The sequence below is a fragment of the Carassius gibelio genome, chromosome B23 (assembly GCF_023724105.1).
Source record: "Carassius gibelio isolate Cgi1373 ecotype wild population from Czech Republic chromosome B23, carGib1.2-hapl.c, whole genome shotgun sequence".
In the NCBI taxonomy this organism is placed as follows: domain Eukaryota; kingdom Metazoa; phylum Chordata; class Actinopteri; order Cypriniformes; family Cyprinidae; genus Carassius; species Carassius gibelio.
The window spans coordinates 9433667-9455477 of NC_068418.1; the positions used below are offsets into that span (position 1 = coordinate 9433667).

General features: G+C 35.3%; 1 protein-coding gene across 1 annotated transcript in view; it reads left to right on the forward strand.

Moving 5' to 3' along the window:
* The window catches only part of LOC128012189 (zinc finger protein 512B-like), a 54967-nt gene that overhangs the window by 9331 nt on the left and 23825 nt on the right, over window positions 1-21811 (forward strand). Inside the window, exons 3-4 of the mRNA XM_052595264.1 lie at window positions 21056-21135; window positions 21355-21483. Coding sequence (XP_052451224.1) covers window positions 21056-21135; window positions 21355-21483 — 209 coding nt within the window. The remainder of the gene's footprint in view (window positions 1-21055; window positions 21136-21354; window positions 21484-21811) is intronic.

Genomic DNA, 21811 nt, shown 5'->3' on the forward strand with positions numbered 1-21811 from the left:
GTTTGTACAGAAGGCATTTTTAACCAAAGTTATATTACAGTGACCAAAGACTGTTCAGCAATTTTAACTACACCACCATAAACAGACAGCGCTGTTGAAATGTTGCCTTGTCCCAAGTATCACTGGGTTTGTTGTTTGGGCTCGGCTCATGAAGCAATCCAGTTTATGGAGTTGATAGAGTAGGCAGGTGCGGGCCGATATATTTTGGTATGTTGCTTATTTTCAAGAAAATGCAGTTGGGTTTGAGTTTATTATGTTCATATTTGTTTTTGGCAGATCTGGCAGCACTGATTTGCACAGCACATACAAAAGAGACACAACTCGCATCCAAATGTCATCAACAACAAGTTGCTCATTTCTGTACACACTGTTGAAATTTAGTAAAATGTGCTTGGTCAGTTGTAGAACGCAGTTGTCACTTCCATAAATCTGTGTGTGTGTGTAGAGAACAGGATCAAGCACTAAAAGCTATATTGTTAACTGAATTTAGCTGCCGTGTGTATGTGGCTATCGACTGTATTTATCGTAAAATAAAGGACTAAAGTATTAAAGGGATAGTTCACCCAAAAATTTAAATAACCCCATGATTTACTCATCCTCAAACCATCCTAAGTGTATATGACTTTTTTTCTTTCAGACGAGTCATCTTGGCTCTTCCAAGCTTTATAATAGCAGTGAACGTGTGTTGAGATTTTGAAGCAAAATAAAGCGCATCCATCCATAATAAAAGTTGCTCAACACAACTCCGGAGGGTTAATAAAGGCCTTCTGAAGTGAATTGATTCATTTTTTGGGGGGAAAAATATCCATAATTAAAACTTTATAAACAGTAATATCTGGCTTCTGCTAACTGTCATATGTACACTCACAAGAGAGTAGCACTTCAGCATATAGATTATAGTTCATAATGTTTTAAATATGTATATTTATCTCATATTTGGATATTTCCCACTGGAGACATGTTGAGCAATTTTTAAGCTGGATGGATGCACTCTTTCATGGGCTTCAAAATCTCGACACACATTCACTGCCATTATAAAGCTTGGAAGAGCCAGGGCAGGTTTTTAAAATAACTCCGACTGGATTCGTCTGAAAGAAAAAAGTCATATACACCTAGGATAACTTGAGGATGATTAAATCATGAGGAAATTTAGATTTTTGTGTGAACTATCCCTTAGTAGGCCTGCGGTAATCTTGTTAAAGTGTTCATCTTTCTGACAGAAATACTGTTTTGCATTCTGTAATGGATTCTGCATTTTTGTGCCCTCTTTATTATTTATGTTGTGAAAAGCTGTGTAATTAGTGATATGACTGTACATTATGCTTTAAATGTCTGAACTTGGTCTAGGCTCAAAGCAGTTTGTTTGGAAATGTTTTTCCTTTCAGAAGCTTTATGTTTAAAGAGCTCAGATCAATATTTTGTGTCTAATTATTTACTCATGTGGCAAGTAGCTGTGTAGTAAACAGGATAATGTACTTGTATATCCAGCCAGTTGTTATCAGAAAATGAATCATAAAATATTGTGTTACATGAAATACAGTATGATGGCTACAGTACACATGCCTATTAAACTTGAAAGGTTTTAAGAAGTAAAAAGTGATTTGTTTGTTACTATAATTTTTTTTTTTTTTTCGTAGAATATTGTGTTAAAGGCTGAAAACACTTCATTCTGGAGGAATATCAATGGTCAAAAATTTGAATAAGAGTTAATTCCTTCTGCACAACTTGATCAACATGTTCTGTGTTTTAGCTGTTTGTTTTTTGGGGGAAATTGGAGCAATTTGTATTTTTCTACATTTACTGTAGGAGTTCTTGATCACACAGGTAGGCATAAAAACATTAAGAATAATTTCAACAATGTTTTTGTAAGTAGTGTGAAATATGAATCTTAGCAAACTGTGAGTTAAAGCCCACAGATCCTCATTAGGGAATTTACTGTCTTCTTTTCATTGGCTCTTTCTAGAGTGATCCCATAATATTTTCTGAATTATATCACCCATTAGATGGAAGATAATAGATACTAAAACACTCAGCTTCAACTGGAAATAAAAACAAAAGAAAAGAAAAACATAGTAAAGTAAAATAAAAGAACTGGTTAGAATTAACCAGTGTTATCACTGAGATACGATTACAATTTTAATTGATAATTTAAAGTATTACAATTTTATTTATTTTTTATTCGTTAATTAAAATGATAAAATGTTTAGCTAGCTAAAAAAAAACATTTTATTTCAAGTGACAAAATGTTAAAAGTTAGTTTTAGGTTTAGTTAACTAAAACCATGAATTGAAGTCAAATAAATAATAACATATAACTATTATATATGTATTTAGAATAGAATAGAATTATATGTACCGGTAATATAGCTAGAATTAATGTGTTTCAATGTGTTACACCAGTGAAAGTGAATTTTCAGATTTACATGCATAGGTCCTCGGACTATATAAAAAAACAGTATTTTTGTCATTTTTGATAAAAATACTTACAAATAAATATTTATTGCGATTAGTGTTGTTTTTGGCGGCCTTTTTTAGTTTTAGTCTAAGTTTTAGTCTAGTCTTTGTGTGAAGCTGTCATTTTAGTTTTTATTAATTTTAGTCACGTTCATACTCTTTTTAGTCTAGTCAAGTTTCTGTCAACTAAAAGTCTGAGCATTTTAGTCTTATTATTTTTGTCTAGTTTTGGCCGATGAAAACTGACGACATTTAGTCTAGTATTAGTCAATGAAATTTTTTTATTTTTAGTCTCTTTTTATTTTGTAAACCACATTTAGTCTCATTTTTATTCGTCAACAATATTGCATTATACATTTAATTATAGTCATCATCACATGACCAGCATTTAGGTTGCATCACGTCTTGTTCTTGTCACGTGATAAATGTTCGTTGACATTGATATTTAGTCATAATTTTTGTTGACAAAAGCAACACCACTTACAATAAAGTTACTAGAAAAGATTAGCTCCCAGACTTTTTCTTTGCATTATATTTACAATAACTTTTTTCCTAGCATGAAGGCATAAAGATTATTAAATTTGAGCTTAAAACAAGAAAAAACTATTTGACGGGGTAAAAAAATTTGTGAAATTATAATTTACAGTGTGTTCACTTTTTACAGTATGCATGAACTGTACTGCCCATTAATAAATCCCTGTCATAGTTTCCCTCCCTTTCTCCTTCTCTATCTCTGAAACGATTTATCTCTGTCTCTCTCTTCTGTGGAAAGCTGAATGATCGCAGTGCTTGCTGAGGCTTTGGAAAGCTTTTGGCAACAGCTGTGTGCATTTGGCCAGTGCAGCTGAAAGAGGTAGTAGGAACAAATAAGGTCATTCTTACTGACTGCTGTAATTGTAGTGAGCGCGGAGCAGACACGCTATTTGACGGTGTGTCTTAAGACCTTTTTGTGCGAGTGTAACATATGCCTCTGTATAATTGGCCTCTTTCCTGTCAGAGAGACTGGAAAAAATGATTGCATACAGCATACAAAAGAATAGTTTAATTTTTTGGCTCAAGGTGACTGCAATTGACTGCGTTCGTTAAGCAAAAACAGGCAAATTGAAAACATATCAGTCTGAAAGTTATTTGGTAACACTAGAATAACTTTACATTCAGTAATGCTTAACAGATCATTAGTTTTCTTGCATACAAGTAGTTACAAAAGTCTTGAAACTTTGAAAAAAAAATTGTCAGAATGTTGTCATATCAGTACTTCTACTTAGGCCTATTTCTACTTTTCAAGAATTTAATATTGAAGTTTAGCATATATACTGTACACTACCATACAAAAGTTTCATTCATCAGCAACCAACAACGAACTGATCGGTTGAAAGAAACAACAGTAGTTGACAACAGACAAATCAAGCTGTGAAAATGAACTCTAAAATACATGTCTGTAAAATCACCATCCACCTCCAGAAAGCTGGGGTGATGCTCTGACAATCTTCTGTGCGCAGAAGACTTTCACACAGAATTACAGAGGCTATACAGCAAGATGCAAACTTCTGATCAGCAAGTTTGCAAAAAAGCACAAATCTGAGCCAGTAGAGATTTGGAACAGAGTTTTATGGACAGGTCATTGTGGACTTTAATGATGACTTGATGTATAATGGCAGTAGCAGAATGATTGCAGAAGTATACATAAACATAGGCTACCAATGTTCAAGAAAATGCCACCAGATTAACTGGGATTCCCTTTATATTGCATTATATTACACCCTTCCAGTCCAGGCAAGGAGTTTATCAGGGCAAATAAATGTAAAGTCCTTGATTGCCCAAATCAATCTCCATATTTAAATCTGATTGAACATTAATTTCACTATCTGATGAGGAGACTAAAGGCAGAAACCCCCCAAAAACAAGCAACAGTTGGAATTGGCTGCAGTAAAGGCTGGGAAAAGCTTTTCAATGGATGAGAGCAAGAGTCTGGTGATGTCTATGGGTGGCAGACTCACTGCTCTGATTGCATGCAAGAGATCTGCAGCTGAATATTAGCTTTTAATCTTTTACACTTTAATTCAACTGTCCAAATACTTGTGCTCACATCAAATAGTGGGATGAACTCTAAAAGTGCTGTCCTGTTTATTTGGTAAAACATGTGTGTGTCGAAACAGCTAATAATAAAATGAGACATTCTGTAGTTTTGTCTTATGTTCATCTTTGTGTCTTGACTACACATCAAACAAAGCAGTTTTGTAATTACTGTCCTTAAGTACTTAAGTGTACACACACACACACACACACACACACACACACAGAGACACACTTTTTACTGTTCTAAAGTAAAGAATTTGGGCACTTTCTGGTGGTTCTACGCCACTGGATCACATCCATATATTTTGTACATTCGACTCTAGTCGCCTGGTTCACAAATTCACAGGCTGCTCTTTTATTGGATGGCGGTGTTGCTGGGGTGCTGATGCTGTCATGTGGCAGGTCACCGGAGACGCAGCTCATTTCTGACCCAATGCATCTCGTCCATCTGTTCAAAGCCAGAGCGCGTTGCCCATTCCACACCGTTACTGAAGTGAGCTGCTAGGTGTGAAAACAAACTGCATCACATGCAGAAACAAACTTTTGAGTGTGTCTTTTTCAGCCTGGAATCTTTCCATACTCTCTCTTATTAAAGCTTAACATTTAGGCTTATTAATATCACAGTACACCATGGAGTTGCATTCAAGGGTTAACAGTCCAGAATTGGTGCTTGCACACTTTCAAACGTGCTAGTGTCAAGTGTAGCTTCACTGAGGGTTAAAATGGCTCAAACCTGGGGTTTAAAAGAGGTTAAGTGTGGATAATGATTTCTGTGCGTTTCTTTTGTGCCATAAAATGAATAGTCCCTTTATCCTGTCTTTAGATAGTGTCAGACTGTTGACGTTATGTCTTGATGACAGATGTGATAGTCCATCAAATACACATTATCATTTCCTTCTTTATCTGATAACCCATTATCCCGGAGCAACAGCGTAGTTGATGAAAGAAATGTTTGGCAGATGAAGCCACTGGGCTAATTAGATATGGCATCATTTTATTTAAAGGGGAACCTACAATTTTATATTATCAGCAGAAAAAGGATGTTCTGAAATTGTTTTAGCAGCTTCTGAGGCTTATGATTCAGTCTACTCCTAGATTAGTGTACAAGGGCAACATTTTCCTGGAGCATTATCTGCAGCAGTGAATTATGGGATGTTGGGACTGCTGCAGACTTTTGGCCGGGTGTCAATAGATGATAGCAGGAGATTAGGCCTAGAACAAGCTCTGCAAGGCCAATGATGTGCCCTAGCTTTATGGGGAGTAGTTTAAATATCGATTCAACCCTTAAGAGTTAGTGCAGGGACCTTGAGTCAAGGGAAATGGATCCTACCATTTTTCTTTCCTTTTTGGTGACCCCCAAGCACACACACACACACACACACACACACACACACACTCCACTCATCTCCACTCAGCCAGTCTCACTATCACTGCAGAAATCTGAATCCATTCAGAAATTCAGTTTGCTCTGCTCTTTTACACTGGCTCAATATGATGTGAGTCATTTGGGACTGGCTTGCAGCTTTGTAAAAAACCACCTGCTGGGCACTATTTATAATTTATAATTCATTTAACAGCAATTTTATACTTAATAAATGATATAACAGACGTTTACATACAGTACATGGAATATTTTTTTAAACAAATATCAAATGAAATAGTTGTGAAGCAATATAAACTTCCCGCAGGGAGGTCAGTGTGGTTAAATAACATTTGATTTTGTCTGCCCAGAATTTAAGACCACTTGCAATCAAAACTAGAGTTTAATGTTTATCAAATGTAGTTAATACTTCAGGAAAAGGGAATATTTATGCAGCACTCACACTTTTATTTACAACCAAAAATAGAGATCAAACAATGAAGGAAATATTCACACAGCTGGATGAGAAACTAACAATGGGCAGCCAACACAATTAGTAAACCAATGAGTAACTATGGAAATAAAGTAGTGAATAGAATATATGGAAACACAATAAACTGAAACTAAGTCTAGACATTAAATAATTACTGTATGCCATAATTCATTGTGTGTGTGTGTGTGTGTGTGTGTCAGTTTTACTGTAATATTGCATATCATTTTTGTTAAATCTGGCCCCTCGTCTGTGGTTGAGAGTAAATTTTGTCTGAGCGACTGCTTCTGAGCGCTGTCAGAGGGGGTGTGCATGTGAAGACAGTGCACAGGAGTATTGAACTGAGTTATTTTAGCCGCTTTATAGGCCTTGAACAGTTAAATACACACCTTCGGTCCTCATAAACACAGTAGGTCTTAAATGCAAGCGAACAGCTGAGAAAGAAAACACGTGTAACAGTATATTGGATCCAGGCAGCTCTTAAAGTGACAGTCTAATGTCGCTGATGTCTGTCATACATGTTAATAAAACAACAAAAGAGACAAAAATTATAATTTAGGCTAGTGTTATTGTTTTCTGATACTGACACAAGTGACAAGAATTATGACATTTTATGGTATCAAAATTGATATCATAAAAACCTTATTAAAAGCAAGCTATGCTATAACTGTAAATACCTTATATCTATATTGTGACATATATCGATACCATCTAATAAAATTACTCATGTCGTGATTTTGGTCATATTGCGCACCTCTAATCTGAGCAAGCATGTATCATAACCGCACATGACATGCAGACAAAAATATATTTATGTTGACCAAGAATTCATTTCCCCAAATTAAGAATACTTTCCAACATTCATTATCTCATTTTAGTTTAATCATAGCTACAAATCAAGAATCTTCCCATGACTTAATTCATTAGTAAATTGTACTAATTTGTTCCTTTGTTTTATTTGAATTATATTGAGGCATCAAACAAGTGAATGAATACAACATAGCCATGATTTATTAAATCAAGGGAACAAATTCTTAGTTTATGATTGAACTAAAACGAGGGAATGAATTAATCTTGTTAGAATGAATTTGTAATTCGTGGCTATGGTATATACATATATTTTTCTCGCATCACGTGCGGGGCTCCACATTATCGTATCTGCAGCTGTGGTTTGAATTTGGTTCTGGCTCTCTCTTTCCATTACTGACTCTTTGTTTTTGACAATGGATGGAAAGAGGCCGAGGGTTGCTGTTTAGAAGTCACACATAGTAGCTGGCCCTTGTTTTTATATTTACGGATATCACATAAATACACAGAAAAGAGTAACATAACCCTGCTATTTTCCAAGAACTCCGACCAGACAGGCTAAACCATAAACCATATGGTAGACATACCATAGTGAATCAGAATGAGACAAGTATATGAATTAAGAAAATCAATGACGCAATTTTCTGTAGTGCACATTTAACATAATTACATATTAGTTTGTGATAATGTACATTCATTCATTTTATTTAAATAATTCGAAAACTTTTGATCTCTTTGGTTGCTCACATCATTGAGATTTGAACTCTTGTTAAAGTTCAGTTCAGTTCAAACCATGTTGCAGTTTAAAAACTCATTGAAGCAACAATCTGCTCGTATTTGGCACTTAATTTAATTTTATGTTAATTTTAGGAATGGGTTAATTTTTGGCCTTGAGGATTGTAAATAAGGATGAATTGTACAAGTTTATTGTTTGAACAGACATTATATTCATCAGGTGTAAACTGGTGTCTTCTAGATGAAAGCTCTTCTCTATTTTGGATTTGTCTCAAATTAGCTGTGAGCTGTGTTAGGAGCAAAAGAAGGGACGAAGAACTGACAGTAAACCCAGGTTTACATTAGTTATCATAAAAGAATAGTTCAGTATTTCAGAACAGAGTGAAATATCTCTTGAAGTAAAAGTTATTTTCAGAGTGTGTCAGTAAAGTGATAGTTACTGTAGCCATCTGTAATGTCATTTCACAATGCAATAGCAGTTCTACATTTAAACATTATAAGCCTGTCACAAAATATATTTTGTTTTGCTAATTACAGCCATAAAATATTATACTTGAGTATAGACGTGTTAGTAGTAAAGGTGTTTTTTTTTTAAGGCAAAATTATATAGTCCTGCTAAAATGAGCTGCATTTCATATTAAAGGTGAGCAACGTTTTATGTTTTGTTACTTTATTAGTTTCATTTTCTCTTTGCTCTAAATTATATGCTTAGTATTTTTGTCTTTTCCCACCACATAAATTCACCAGAAGAAAAATTATTTCTCCTTTATTTGTATAAGAAGTTTAATGCATAAAAGAGCAATACAAAACCATTTTGATTTGAATCTATCATCAATAACTCTTAAAGTGCATTATAAGGTTCATGGGTTGTAACATCTAAGTGGAGCTTTCCAATATAAAAAGCACTCTGAGAGAGCACGCTTGACAAAACTCTGCTTAGAAGTTCACAAATCATTCAGTAACTGTAAACAATGTCCTTCTGAGAAGTTTATGCTGTCTTCTCATTGGTTTGAGTCCACTTTAGACATTTGGACATGAGCCACCAAGAGTAGATTCACTGGCTTTCTACAACATGTCTATTCACACAGCATTGCTTTTACCCTGTGTTTTCAAAGTATTTCCTTTACATGGAAAAACACTGTAACCTTTTCCACCTCAAGATCGCATGCTGTATATGTATGGAGAAATTACTGATGAGTAATTATTATATTTACCCACCTCTTGATGTAAAACTAATTCTGAGAAACTTGTTTTTGTGCTGCCCTGACCCCTGTTCTCATCTGGGAATAGACCTAAGCATGAGGAAATGAACAATGAGTCTTGAACATTTAGAGAAAGTGGGAAATGAAGGGGTGGGGGGCTTGATACTGTACACCCTTAATGGCTTCAGCAGACCCTCTAGAGCTTCTTTGCTCAAACACTGTGCTGCATTAGTGTGTGTTTCCAGTTTTTAAGTTCACACGACATCTGGTGTGGGCTTAAAACAAAGGACTTGGTGTCCTCAGTGATTTTCTGGAACGGGGTTCTCAGTCACATGATTTATTTGGTCCACACACTTCAGACTGTTGCTGTGTCTAAACAAATCCAAAGCACTTCAGAGCAACACAACCTTGTTTCTGCAAAGACATTCCACATGTTTTCTACAAACAGCGTCTGGTCTGATGCGTTTACGTTTAACGTGGCGTGAGAAAGTGACACGGGCAAAAAACTATGCAGAATCCCATCTGAGCAGTCAAACTGAAAGAGATTTCCAGAAACGTGATTTGAATAGGATTTCAAACCACATGTGAATGAAATGTAGCTTGAAATGGATTTCTAAAAATCATATTATATGAGATTTTTTTGCTGTTCACACTCGCTAAATATGTTTGGATTCCAGTCAGGGGTCAGTTGCATAACAACAGTAGACTAGTCTTAAAAAGTTAGTCATCTAATTTATTTATTTTTCTCCAAGTCTGGTCAAACCTTTTTTAATTCAGTTATGAAAAGGTAGATTGGTCTTATATGTATTGGCAAAGTAAGACTGATTCCCTTTGGTAGCTGCTAGTTGGTAAGACTAGTTCTTAAGACACAGTCTTAAGTTTATGCAGCTGGCCCCAGATGTGCACAAACTTTAGATTTGGACTGATTTAAAGGCTTTAACTTCTCAGGACAGTGGCGCTCCAGGAGCAGGATTGGACACCCCTCATTTATTTGATCAAAATAAAGTAAAAACAATAATATTGTAAAATATTATAACAGTTTAAAGTAACTTTTCTATTTTCATTAATCATTCTAAAATGTAGATTTTCTGCTCAAAAACATTCCTAACTATCAGTTTTAAAAACAGTTCATATTTTATTGGAAATCATGATACGTTCTTTAAAGAAGAAAATTCAAGAAGAACAGCATTTATTTGAAATAAAAATCTTTTGTAACATTATCCAAAAAATTCCTTTCACTTGGTCAATGTAATGTGTCATTGCTGAATAAAAATATTTATTTATAAAACATTTTTTAAAAACGTACCGATCTGAAATTGCATTTTGTGCCATTCTGCCATTATTTATTTATGGCATTCTTTACTTAAAATGTATGAAATGTTTGAAAATATTGAATTATTATTGACACCATTTTAAAATTACCATGTTATTTAATGAAAAATAAAAAAATATTACTAAATAGGCATTAGAATTGGTATTTAAAGACTGAAAATATGCCTATTTTCAGAGATGTATGAGATGTGAATTGCAGCATCATTAAATCACATGACATATGACAGAATCTTAATTTTAATCCAAATAAAAACGTTATTTGTTGTCTGAAATTAATGACCATACAACACACTTAAATAGAAATCAGCAGGGAACATACTTCACAATGATCCAAAAAAGTACTATATAGATATGTATTAGATCTCTAAGAAGTTATTCCAAAACATTCACATTTGCATGTTCATCTGCTTTTCAAACATATATTTTATTGAGCATCACTGTTTACAGAATATTTTAGGCATATTTTTCAAATGTATTTTAGCCAGGAAAAGAACTGCTGATTGATTCTAATGGAACAGAAGCACTTGAGAAGGTGGCGGAAAACTGTTAAGCCAGAAGATCAGAGGAGCAAATACAAGTAGTTCACAGAGTTCAGGATTTGTGTGTTTGAATGTGGTGAAGGAGGATGGAGAAGGGATGAGAATGTGGAAAACAGTTTCTGTGGGTTTTAAGTGTTGATTCTGGAGTGGAAATACAATGTCTTGGCTGAGTAGCTGTCAGAGTAACATTCACAGAGAAGGGTGTGTTTTGTCTTCAGTTCTTCTGGGAAATTGATTTTCTTCCATCTTCTCTATGAAACACGTGTTTGCTGTGCTACTGCCAAAGGTGTTGGAAAGCCACAGGCTGGACAAAGGGTGTCAGGACGGCTTTGAGCTAATTGCTAATTAGAGCCACATGCAGTAAAATGAAGCCGTACTGAACACAAAAAAACGTGTTAGTCTAACACATTTAAATATTTCAGAAATAGCTCATATTCAGCTCATTTGTTAGACAGAAAACTACTGCTGCCCTAACATCGCACACAAGAGATCTGTAGGAAGCCATGCAAAGTTAAAAGAGTTTCAACTTTTAGAAAACACATCGCAAATTTGAGGAGATTTATTCAACTTCACTGTGTCTCGTACTGTATGTTTCTAAATGCAATCTTTGTGATTGGTGCTTCAACTTCACAGTTCACAAATAGACTACATGATGCTGTTTTGTTCATAATTGTTTAAGCAATTTATGAAATTTTATTTGATTTATATATTTAATTTAGACGTTGTGCATGTTTTTTTTAATAGACAGTTATTTCATTGCATTGAATAAATAATTGAATGCTCTTCATTATTTTGCTCATTGCATCCTCCTGTGATCTTGGGAGACTAGCTAAAGTTTCCTTAAGACTCATTTAATCTACATAAAAAGCTAGATATATGTTCAAATTTTATTAAGTTTTTGACTGTATAAACTATGTATAATTATTTATTATCTTAATAAAAATGGTTACATATAAAATACAGTGATTACATTTAAACATTTCTTTCTATTGCTCTTTGTTTTAAAAAGGTTATAAAATGTCAATAACTATTCATAACCTACGATATGAAAAATTATATCGTTGATAATTTTTTTTAGCTATATTGCTTAACCTTACCAATACCTTATAAACACTTAAAGGAAAAGAGAACACATGATAAACATTGAACATTTTATGAACGGTGGAAGAATTAACAGAAAGGCGAGAGTTCATGAATAACTAATAAACAATTAATAAGTGCAGAAAGTGTGTTTAGACTTTGTTTGAAGAACAATGTTTACTTTAGGCTGTACAAATCTATAGCCTTTTACAGCATTCATCCCACTGTGATCATATCAGTTATGTTTTTGTTACTTTCATATGTAATTATAAATGCTGTTTGCATGCCATATAGTTGAATTATTTTACATATAAAGACCCATGAGAGGAGATCTATGAAGTGAGGAAGAGGGTGTAGGAGTGTGTGTGTGTGTGTGTGTGTGTGTGTGTGTGTGTGTGTGTGTGTGTGTGTGTGAGGAAGCTGTTGCAGGCAGAGCACAGAGGAGAGTGGCCGGGTTATTTGAGATCATTATGCAGTTGGCAGCACTCGTTCTGACTCTACCCTCGCTCTCTCCCTCTGTCTCTCTCTCTCTCTCTCCCGCTCCAATGAGGATGAAAATGAGCAGCGTGCAGCTGCAGCCAAAGACAGCTGGGAGGGTCTCACAAAAATTACAGCATACCCTTCTGTGTGTATATGTGTGTGTGTGTGTGGTGTATGCAGTCATGAGCAGATTTTACCATTTAATAATTATGTACAATGTCTTTCACAATAGTTGTTCTTGTGTCTTTGGGAATGTGTGTGTCACAGTGTCACACACACCTTTTGTTAGGCTTTTTAAGGGGGTGTTACATGAGAACAGAGAGTGGTTTATTTGAGCAAAACAATGAGTGTTTGTGTGTGTGTTTAAAGAACTTGGACAGTTGGTGTCTTTTTCTAAGAGGCATGTGGTAAGGCCTGTTTACACCAAGAATGAAAACTATAACAGTAACTGTATAAGCATCCATAAATGATAATGTTCTGTTTGTAATACAGTAAGTGTGTGCTGCAGTTCTGTCGCCTGTCGATTTAACTGCTAGAGCTCTTAAAAGTCAGGTGGATTATTGCTGTGATGTGGACTTTTCCTATTCTCATAGAATTAGAACGATTATTCAAATTTCATCATATAGTGACTGACTTTGGTGTGAAAGGCCCATAGAAGTAATAGACACTGGTGATAACAACCATTTTCAAGAGTTCTTTAAGTAAATGTGAATGGTGGCCATTTGTAACCATAGTTAAAGGGTTAGTTCTGCAAAAAAATAATTGTAATTAATTGATTACAATTAATTAATTAGAATTGTTGAATAAAGTCCTTATTTTTATTTCGTTTGCACAAAAAAAAAAAAAAAAAATTAAAAAGCAGTTGAAGCATTGATGTCACATGGACAATTTTAACGATGTCATTTTGTGTTTCTGGGCCTTGAATGTGTCAGTTGTATTTCTGTCTATAGGGTCAGAGTGCTCTCGTATTTCATCAAAAATATCTTAATTTGTGTTCTGAAGATGAATGCAGTGAAGCTGTTGACTTGTTATCTTTGTTATTGGGTGCACCAGAAAACACGTCAGCAGCGTCTTACATCAGCAGCGTCATGAACGCACTCACAACAGACCCGGAAGAGAAGACAATGCTGAATAAAGTCATAGTTTTTGCTATTTTTGGACCACAATGTATTTTCGACGCTTAAAAAAATTCTTACCTTTCTGGACATGGACAGTAGACCGTACACACAGTTTCAATGGAGGGACTGAGAGCTCTCAGACTAAATCTAAAAAAAATGTGTTCTGAAGATGAACGAGGTCTTACAGGTTTGGAACAACATGAGGATGAGTCATTAATGACATAATTTAATTTTTTGGGTGAACCAACCCTTTAATGACAGAATCTAGAGTTTTGGGTGAAATTACTCTTGAAATGCATGTATTAATATTTATATCTATAATAGACTAATAGACTGCAGATGATGATATTAAGCCATCACAGTGCAAGACAAAGGCATTAGCTAACACAACATTAAAAAGATAGCATTGTTTAAAAAGCAGTAATATTGAGTTAATACATGTTAAAAACAAACCAACACCAACTTTTCCACTGTAAAAGTTTATCCCATTTCGTCAGGAACTTCTTGGTGGTTTTTTTTACAACCAGAGACTGTGTAATGTTTTGGCATCCTGAAAAAATTCATTGATTTTTACTGTGAGTGGTGACACATTGACCGTTCCAAGATTGCGGATGTGTCTACACGTCTGGAGTAGACATGTGCTGGTATTTGGTAATGCGATAAAAATATTGTGATTAATAATATATTACAAATTATTCCGAATTTGGAATGCATTTTAAGAATACTTTTCCCATCAACTGGTCAAAATGCACAACACTACTGTATGTGGAGTGTGCGCTCTGATGTAAACAAGCACGATTGAGAAGCACATGAGGAACATGTGAGAGATGCGCTGAATGAAAGCACATTCACTCTCTGACAGCAGATGGCGCTAAACTGCAGAAAATATAGCCCTTACCAAGGAAACCCCATAAATAAAGCAGCTGCTACTTTTTAAAACATATATAAATAATTTTAAATAGCCATTCAGATTTTGTGGATTTGCTATGGTGTTCATCACATTCATCATCATGTTTTGTTTTGTTTTTCATTTTAATCTGGACGACATCTCCTAGATATTGTTTGAAAGTGTTTTGATTCTTTATTGTTCATTCACACTTTGCATTAGGGATTCATTACTTAACATTAGTTAATTCATTAGTTAACATAAACTGCCAATGGAAAAATCTTCTAAACATTCATTTATCTAAGGTATTCCATTATTTAACCTGTTACCTGGCTGGATTCAAAATAGCCTACCTGAAGGTCTTTGATATGTAGTGCCGCAGTAATGAGTCTTAAAACTCGGAGAGCAGTTTTGCACTTCTGCTTCCAGTGTCTCAAACTGTTTAGTTTTTAGTAGTTGCCTAACATAAGGTCAGTGGTTAAAAGCATCTCAAGATATTTTCATGTTGTCCAGACATAAAACACATCACTAAAAACCCCACTCATGATTTTTAAAGCTGTTCCATTTCTTGAAAAATAAATTAATTGCTTAATTGACCTATAGAGGTTCATCACACCGAACAGATTAACTCATCTACTCACTAGTCTGCTTTCACAGCCTCTGTGTGTTTGTAATTGCGCTCTTGCAAACTATTCTAACTCAAACTTTCCATCTTGTAGTAGATTATAAGAAAAGAATTGTCTAATGCTTTGTGGTGGTAGCTTAGAAATCATGTGACCATATAACCTGCTATAACCTGTATTTAGGCTTTAAAATTCATAAAAGTTATGTTCACTTGTGAAGTTAATCATGATGAATAGAACATAAGAATCAGAAACGTATTATTGTCTGCAGTAATTCAAAAGCCAATAGAAAAATCCTTTTGGCTTTTTCTCGAGGGAATCGGAATAATGCAAACTTACGGGTTGGCCTACAAAAATACGTCATCACTGCGGCGCTCTATTCTGGTCTCTAGATACAGTCTAATTCTAGGGATTTTTTTCATCATCCACACACAGGGTGAGAAGAATGATCACTTTCTTTTCATCATGCCACACCAATTGAGATTTCATTCATGTCTGTTGCACAATCAGTGCAGGAGGATGTTTAACACTTTAGATTATGCATATTGAGCTTGCTTTACTAAACACCAGTAATGAAAAAGTTTGCTTCTAAATGCACGTTTTTGTTAATGATGTGTGTGGGTACATTTACTGGAAGTGGCCTGATGGATACTAAGACAAGTGGCTCTCATTCCCATAGGAACATAAACATGTCTTTCCCGGGAGCAACATTTTTTAATTATGCTCTTTATCTAAAGGACCTGTATATTTGCAGATAGAAATTAAAATTCATTTGAACTCATTTTCTCTTCAGCAGAAGAGTCATAATGACAGACGAAATCTTCTCAACTATAACACCCGTGTCATTCTAATGTGTCTGCGTTTATACGCCTTATCTCTAAAGTACTGTAGTGTTCACACACACAGACAAACACACTTAATACATTGTTTAGCCTAATTCAGCCTGAGCAGGTCTCTCTAATTCTTGTTATCATAAACAGTGTGCCTTCAAATCCCCCCACAAAAGCCTCTAGCCCAAGCGTAGCTCGTCCTTTAAGCTTTCCAAACATTCTTTTAAACATCATATAATTTAGTCATTGACTTTTCCTTTGCTGAGGTAAAAGATTAAGTTTGATCCCTTATTCAACAGGACTAAAACCACAAATCTAACAGGGATAACTCCACAAAAAAGTCCCGGGAATGCTTGTAATGATGAAGACAAGATCCCTCCACAAACTTAAGCTTCCTGGGTCAAATAATAACAACAAATTTGATAACACCTAACACTAACTTAAGTAAGAGGAGATGAATTCACTAAACAGTTTAACACTTTAACAGTATTACTTAATTTAACTCTTTAAGAGTTTTCAAGCTTTTGGTTACACTTTATTTTAAAGGTGCCCTTGTTATAGTGTAATTATACATTTTAAGAACTAACTAATGTTAATTAACTACATGTGGTTAGGGTTAGAATTAGGGTTTGGTTTAGGAGTAAGTTGCAGAGTTATTTCTATATTAAGTATATGTAATGTGTAACAAGGACACCATGAAATAGCTTTAACTGGCTTTTTAATAAGCTAATACACAGTATTGGTTTGAAATGTAAAATTAAATTTTATATTAATATTTGTGGTCGACCGATATATCGGCATTTTTTCAAATATCGGCATCGCCGGATACGTTTTTCTGCTTGGCCGATGTGTTCGAGGTGAAGCCTTTTATTTAGACGGCACGTCAGACTTTTATTTTGACGGTGCTGAGAACGGAAGCACCTGAGCACACACGAGGTGTTTCTCAATGTCAAGGAAGGATCCTCGGAAGCCAGTATTTCAAGGATGCTACGTCATCGACATCCGTCGAAGGACTGTTCCAATGTCGAGGATCCTCGGAATTTTAACCAAAGACTGAGTCCTTCGTTCGAAGAATATCCCATACACAGGAAAGGATGCATATGTGTATCCTTCGCGCTCTTCGTGCTCTCAAATCACCCACAATCCTATGTGCGCAGCTTTTCTAACGTTAGTTCGAAAATGCAAAAATGTCGAACGTTAACGTAGTCGAAGCGTTAACGGTTTTTATTTATGTTACCAAACATTTGTTATAACTGTAGTAAATATAAGTAAAGTTTGACATTTAAATGCCAGTACAAATTACTACCAAATTTATATTGTAAATTATACAGATAAAAATGGTTAACTGAACCGGACCTGTCATTTAACAATTGGTTGCGTCAACGGCATTTCTTTTATAAAAAACTAGTTAAGTTGTCCAAAGTAATTTAATGATACCATTCACAGCGTTATTCAAACGGACCTTTACACTGATGCAATGACGCAATTACGTGCACTTGCTAGTCTGTTCCATTTGACTAATGAACATTTAATTTCACAAACCTTACAAACTTACAAAAAGTCGAATCCAGCTGTGCGATCTTGTTAAGTGTGATCCAGCATGATCGTGTGTTCTCTGCGTGACGGTCAGTCCACGTGAATTGAATGCTTTAAACTTTAAACTTGTGATTTTAAATTATGCTGTGCTTTATGCATTTCCCCACTGTAATATTCATGTCGTTTTCGCTGTGTGCTGTATGTAAAATGAGAGTTACCAACCAGAATACTGATTGCCCCGTTGGTAACAGTGTTTACTTCCTTTTTATTATATTTCTTATAAAATATTTATTAATTTGTGAAAAATACCTTGCCATCTAAAGTATAAGTATGTTCAGTTTACACATATTTTTTTTAATCCATTGTCAAATGATTTCAAATTTCTTAAATATAAAAAATAATAATAATATCGGCTTTATATCGGCTATCGGGCCCCCTGCTTTCCAAGACATCGGCATCAGCTGTCAAAAAACACATATCGGTCGACCACTAATTAATATATAGTCTATGGTCAGTAAGATGTTTTAGAAAGAACATTTATTTGACTAAAAATACAGTAAACAACTGTATTATTGTAAAATATTATTACAATTTAAAATAAGTGAAAGTCGTGACATTTTCCAAGTACGGTGACCCATACTCAGAACTGGTGCTCTGCATTTAACCCATCCAAGTGCACAAACACAGCAGTGAGAAGTGAACACACACCCGGAGCAGTGGGCAGCTATAGATCCAGCACCCAGGGAGCAACTGGGGGTTCAGTGTCTTGCTCAAGGACACAGTCACAGACACTGTTCATTCACTCTCTTCCACCAACAACTCCTGCCAGATCCAAGACTCGAACTGGCAACCTTTGGGTAACTAGTCCAAGTCACTAACCATTAGGCCACAGCTGCCCTGTTTTCTTTCTGTTTTCTAGGTGAATATATTTTAAAATGGAATTTATTCCTGCGATCAAAGCTGATTTTTTTTAGTCTTCAGTGTCACATGATCCTTCAGAAATCATTCTATTATGCTGATTTGCTGATCAAGAAACATGATTAGTATTATCAATGTTGAAAATGGTTGTGCTGTGTAATATTTTTATGTGGAAAAAAACCTTGATACAGTACATATATTTGTAAGATTCACTGCATTTATTTTTTATAGAAATCTTTTGTAACACTACAAGTGTCTTTGCTGTCACTTTCGAGCAGTTTTATTAACATATTCATATTTATTAACAGTAAATGGGTCATTTTTGATTTCGTCTTGCCTCGGTCAGCATCCTCCCTGTAGCTGCTCTGGTTAACAGGGTCATCGGTGGGGAGAAGAGAAAAGAGCAAAGCCAGCCACTGCTGTAGCATGACTCGGTGAGGTGATTAGCACATTGTTTGGTCTCAGATCTGCCCTTCCTCCCCCTCCTCTTCACTCTCCAGTGTCCTGTACCCTTCCCACACACTTCTGTGGAGAGCCGCTGTGATGGAGGACACAGCTAATTGTGAACGAGAGGAGTGTGCCAGTGAAGGAGAGAGAGGATTGAGCACAAATACAAATACGGAGTGTTTATGTGATTTTTTTTTAAGTGACAGTTGACCCAAGCTTCAAAACTCTGTCATCATTTATTTACCCTCATGTCGTTCCAAACCTGTATGGCTTTCTTTCATCAAACATGGAAAAAGATGCTTTATAGAATTGTTACACAGCTCTCTGGATACTCAATTCTGATTGGAAAGCTGCAACATTTTAAATCAGTCGCGCCGGGTTCTGATCACCATTCAGATTAACTCTGCAAAAGCAACCAACTGGATGTACAATATCCCTTACTTATAATACAGATCTTACGTATAATATGGGTTGCTTTCCTAAGTTTGAATTGTGTTGGCTAACCAGATGTAGAATTCTCATTCACATTTGAGTTCAACAAAGTGGAATTAATATTGGAATGAAATTCAAAGCAGTTCATACCATATCTGTATATACATGAATATACATTCTGGGTATATACATGGAAATGTAAAACATTACATGGAAACATTATGTATCTGTAACTTGGAAAGTACCATTAATTTCCAAAAACAAAACAAAAGGTGTGTAGAGTAAAAGTATACTTGTAAAAAAACAAAAAAAAAGAGTCATTTAAAGTAATAATGAGTAGTAAGAAGAGAGTTCTGATCTGCGATTATACACACTGCACACTGCAATTTAAAAATGTAGAAACACTGTACATACTGTAATTCACATGTTTGTCAGGAAATAGTTTAAATGACTTTAAAATAGTACACTATCTGAGAAAAACTACTTAAGTAACATTCTGTTTGTAATTAGTTACTTCACTTCCAGATATACTGAATAAAATATATGGTATAAAATATAGAATATCATGTGATAAACATACAGTCTGTTATTGTATAGAAGCTTAAAAAATGTGTTTGTGTGGATATCTGCATATGTGTTTGGAATGATATGAGGTTGAGTACATGAGAGAATGATCATTTTTCAGTGACATATTCCTTTAACTCAAGGAGTGTGTCCTCTGTGTCAAAGACATGCTGATTAATGGTTCATTTACTCTAGTCTGTGAAAGGCCTTTATCACTCTCATTTACACACACACACACACACACACACTGCAGACAATTTGTCTGAAGCCACTTTGTAAGTGTCCTTATTATGTAGTTGCTTAGCAGCCATAAGCCAGCGGGCCTCAATGGAGTATTAGTGTGTAATTATCTGCCGTTTGCTCAATGTTTTGACCTTGCCAGCGTTCATATAGATTTGCAGCAACCTTCCATGTCCTCCGCTAACCAGAAAACCAACACATGCTATCATCTTTCATTCTCCTGGGACTTGCATGAAATAAGCAATGCCACTAATTTGTACGCAGAATGCATTTGCAATTGACTGTCTCTGTAAATGTTCGTTCAGCCTCACTAAAGTCCCCGTGGGGACGTCTGGAACATATGGAGAGCCTCAGTTTTGAGTTTTTTACCAAACATTAATCTGAAGTAAGGTTAATGGTTCTTCTTTGATAGAATCAAGGTGTTTTAAGGAGGGTAGGATACGATTGGAATTCCACAGAAAGCACCAAGTCAAAATGGACACTATTTGCTTTCTAATTCACTTTCCTGAACTAATTCATCAGTGCATGTTCCAAAGAACAACAGGTTTATCATTTTCAAAACGTAAAAACTTTTACACCCTATGGGTGGCGATAATGTTAATGTTAGTGGTGATGCTTGACAGCCACAAAGTGTCCAAACACTTATTTTTGTGAAATGCTTTGCCTTTGAAATAAGTACCTATGTTTTATTCACATAAATGTCGATTGCTTTGCCCTTTTTGTTATGAACTGCCAAGACATTCATATATTTTAAGTGTCCAAATGTCATAGTTAATGCAGAATTTCAAGAATCCAATAATGGCAGTGTTAATGTAATTAAGTCAACTGCAAATAATACTTGCTTCACTACAATATATCTTTCAAAATAGAAATGTACAATATGTCATGAAATGTTCATGTTCATCAGGTTCCTCCTACAATGAGAAATCAGAGGGTAAGAAGAAAGCACGCCCTCGCGTGGAGGTGCAGGAGCTGCGCATTATTCCCGTGAGTAAAGCAATAAATATCAGTTTTGCTACGCCAAATTGGGATTTTGGGGGATTATTTGCGAAAGGAGTAAAGGGACTTTCCAAAACTATTTCCAACTGTTGTATTTGGAGAAGAAACTTCTCAGAGGGCCGTGTGGAAGTGAATTGATTGCAAATAGATTCTAATGCCTCTCTTGTGTGTGTGTGTGTGTGTGTGTGATGTTTTTCCTCGCCCTAGGCCCATGTGATGGTTCAGTGGAAAGAGGAGTTTAAGAGTCGGTCCAGGGTGAAGTGTCCATGTTCAGGCTGCTGGTTGGAATTCCCCAGTATTTACGGACTTAAATATCACTATCAGCGATGCCAAGGGGTAAAAACTCAAATCCAGACTACACTGTCACGGGCCGCAAAACCATGAATGCAACCAACAGTCGTTTATTAATAGAAATCTATAAAACTACATTAATTTGAAATCAGATAGTGTGTACCTGCAAAATTAAGCTTGGTTTAGGATCATGTCTGCCAGACTATTTGAGGTCTAACTGGTATTGTTTTGACATTTCATGACATCGGCAAATGTGTTAAAGTGGTAGTTCACCCATAGATTCAAATTCATTCATTACTTTAATGTTTCAAACCTGTAAGGCCTTTGTTCATTTTCCGAACACAAATTACGATATTTCTGATGAAATCCGAGA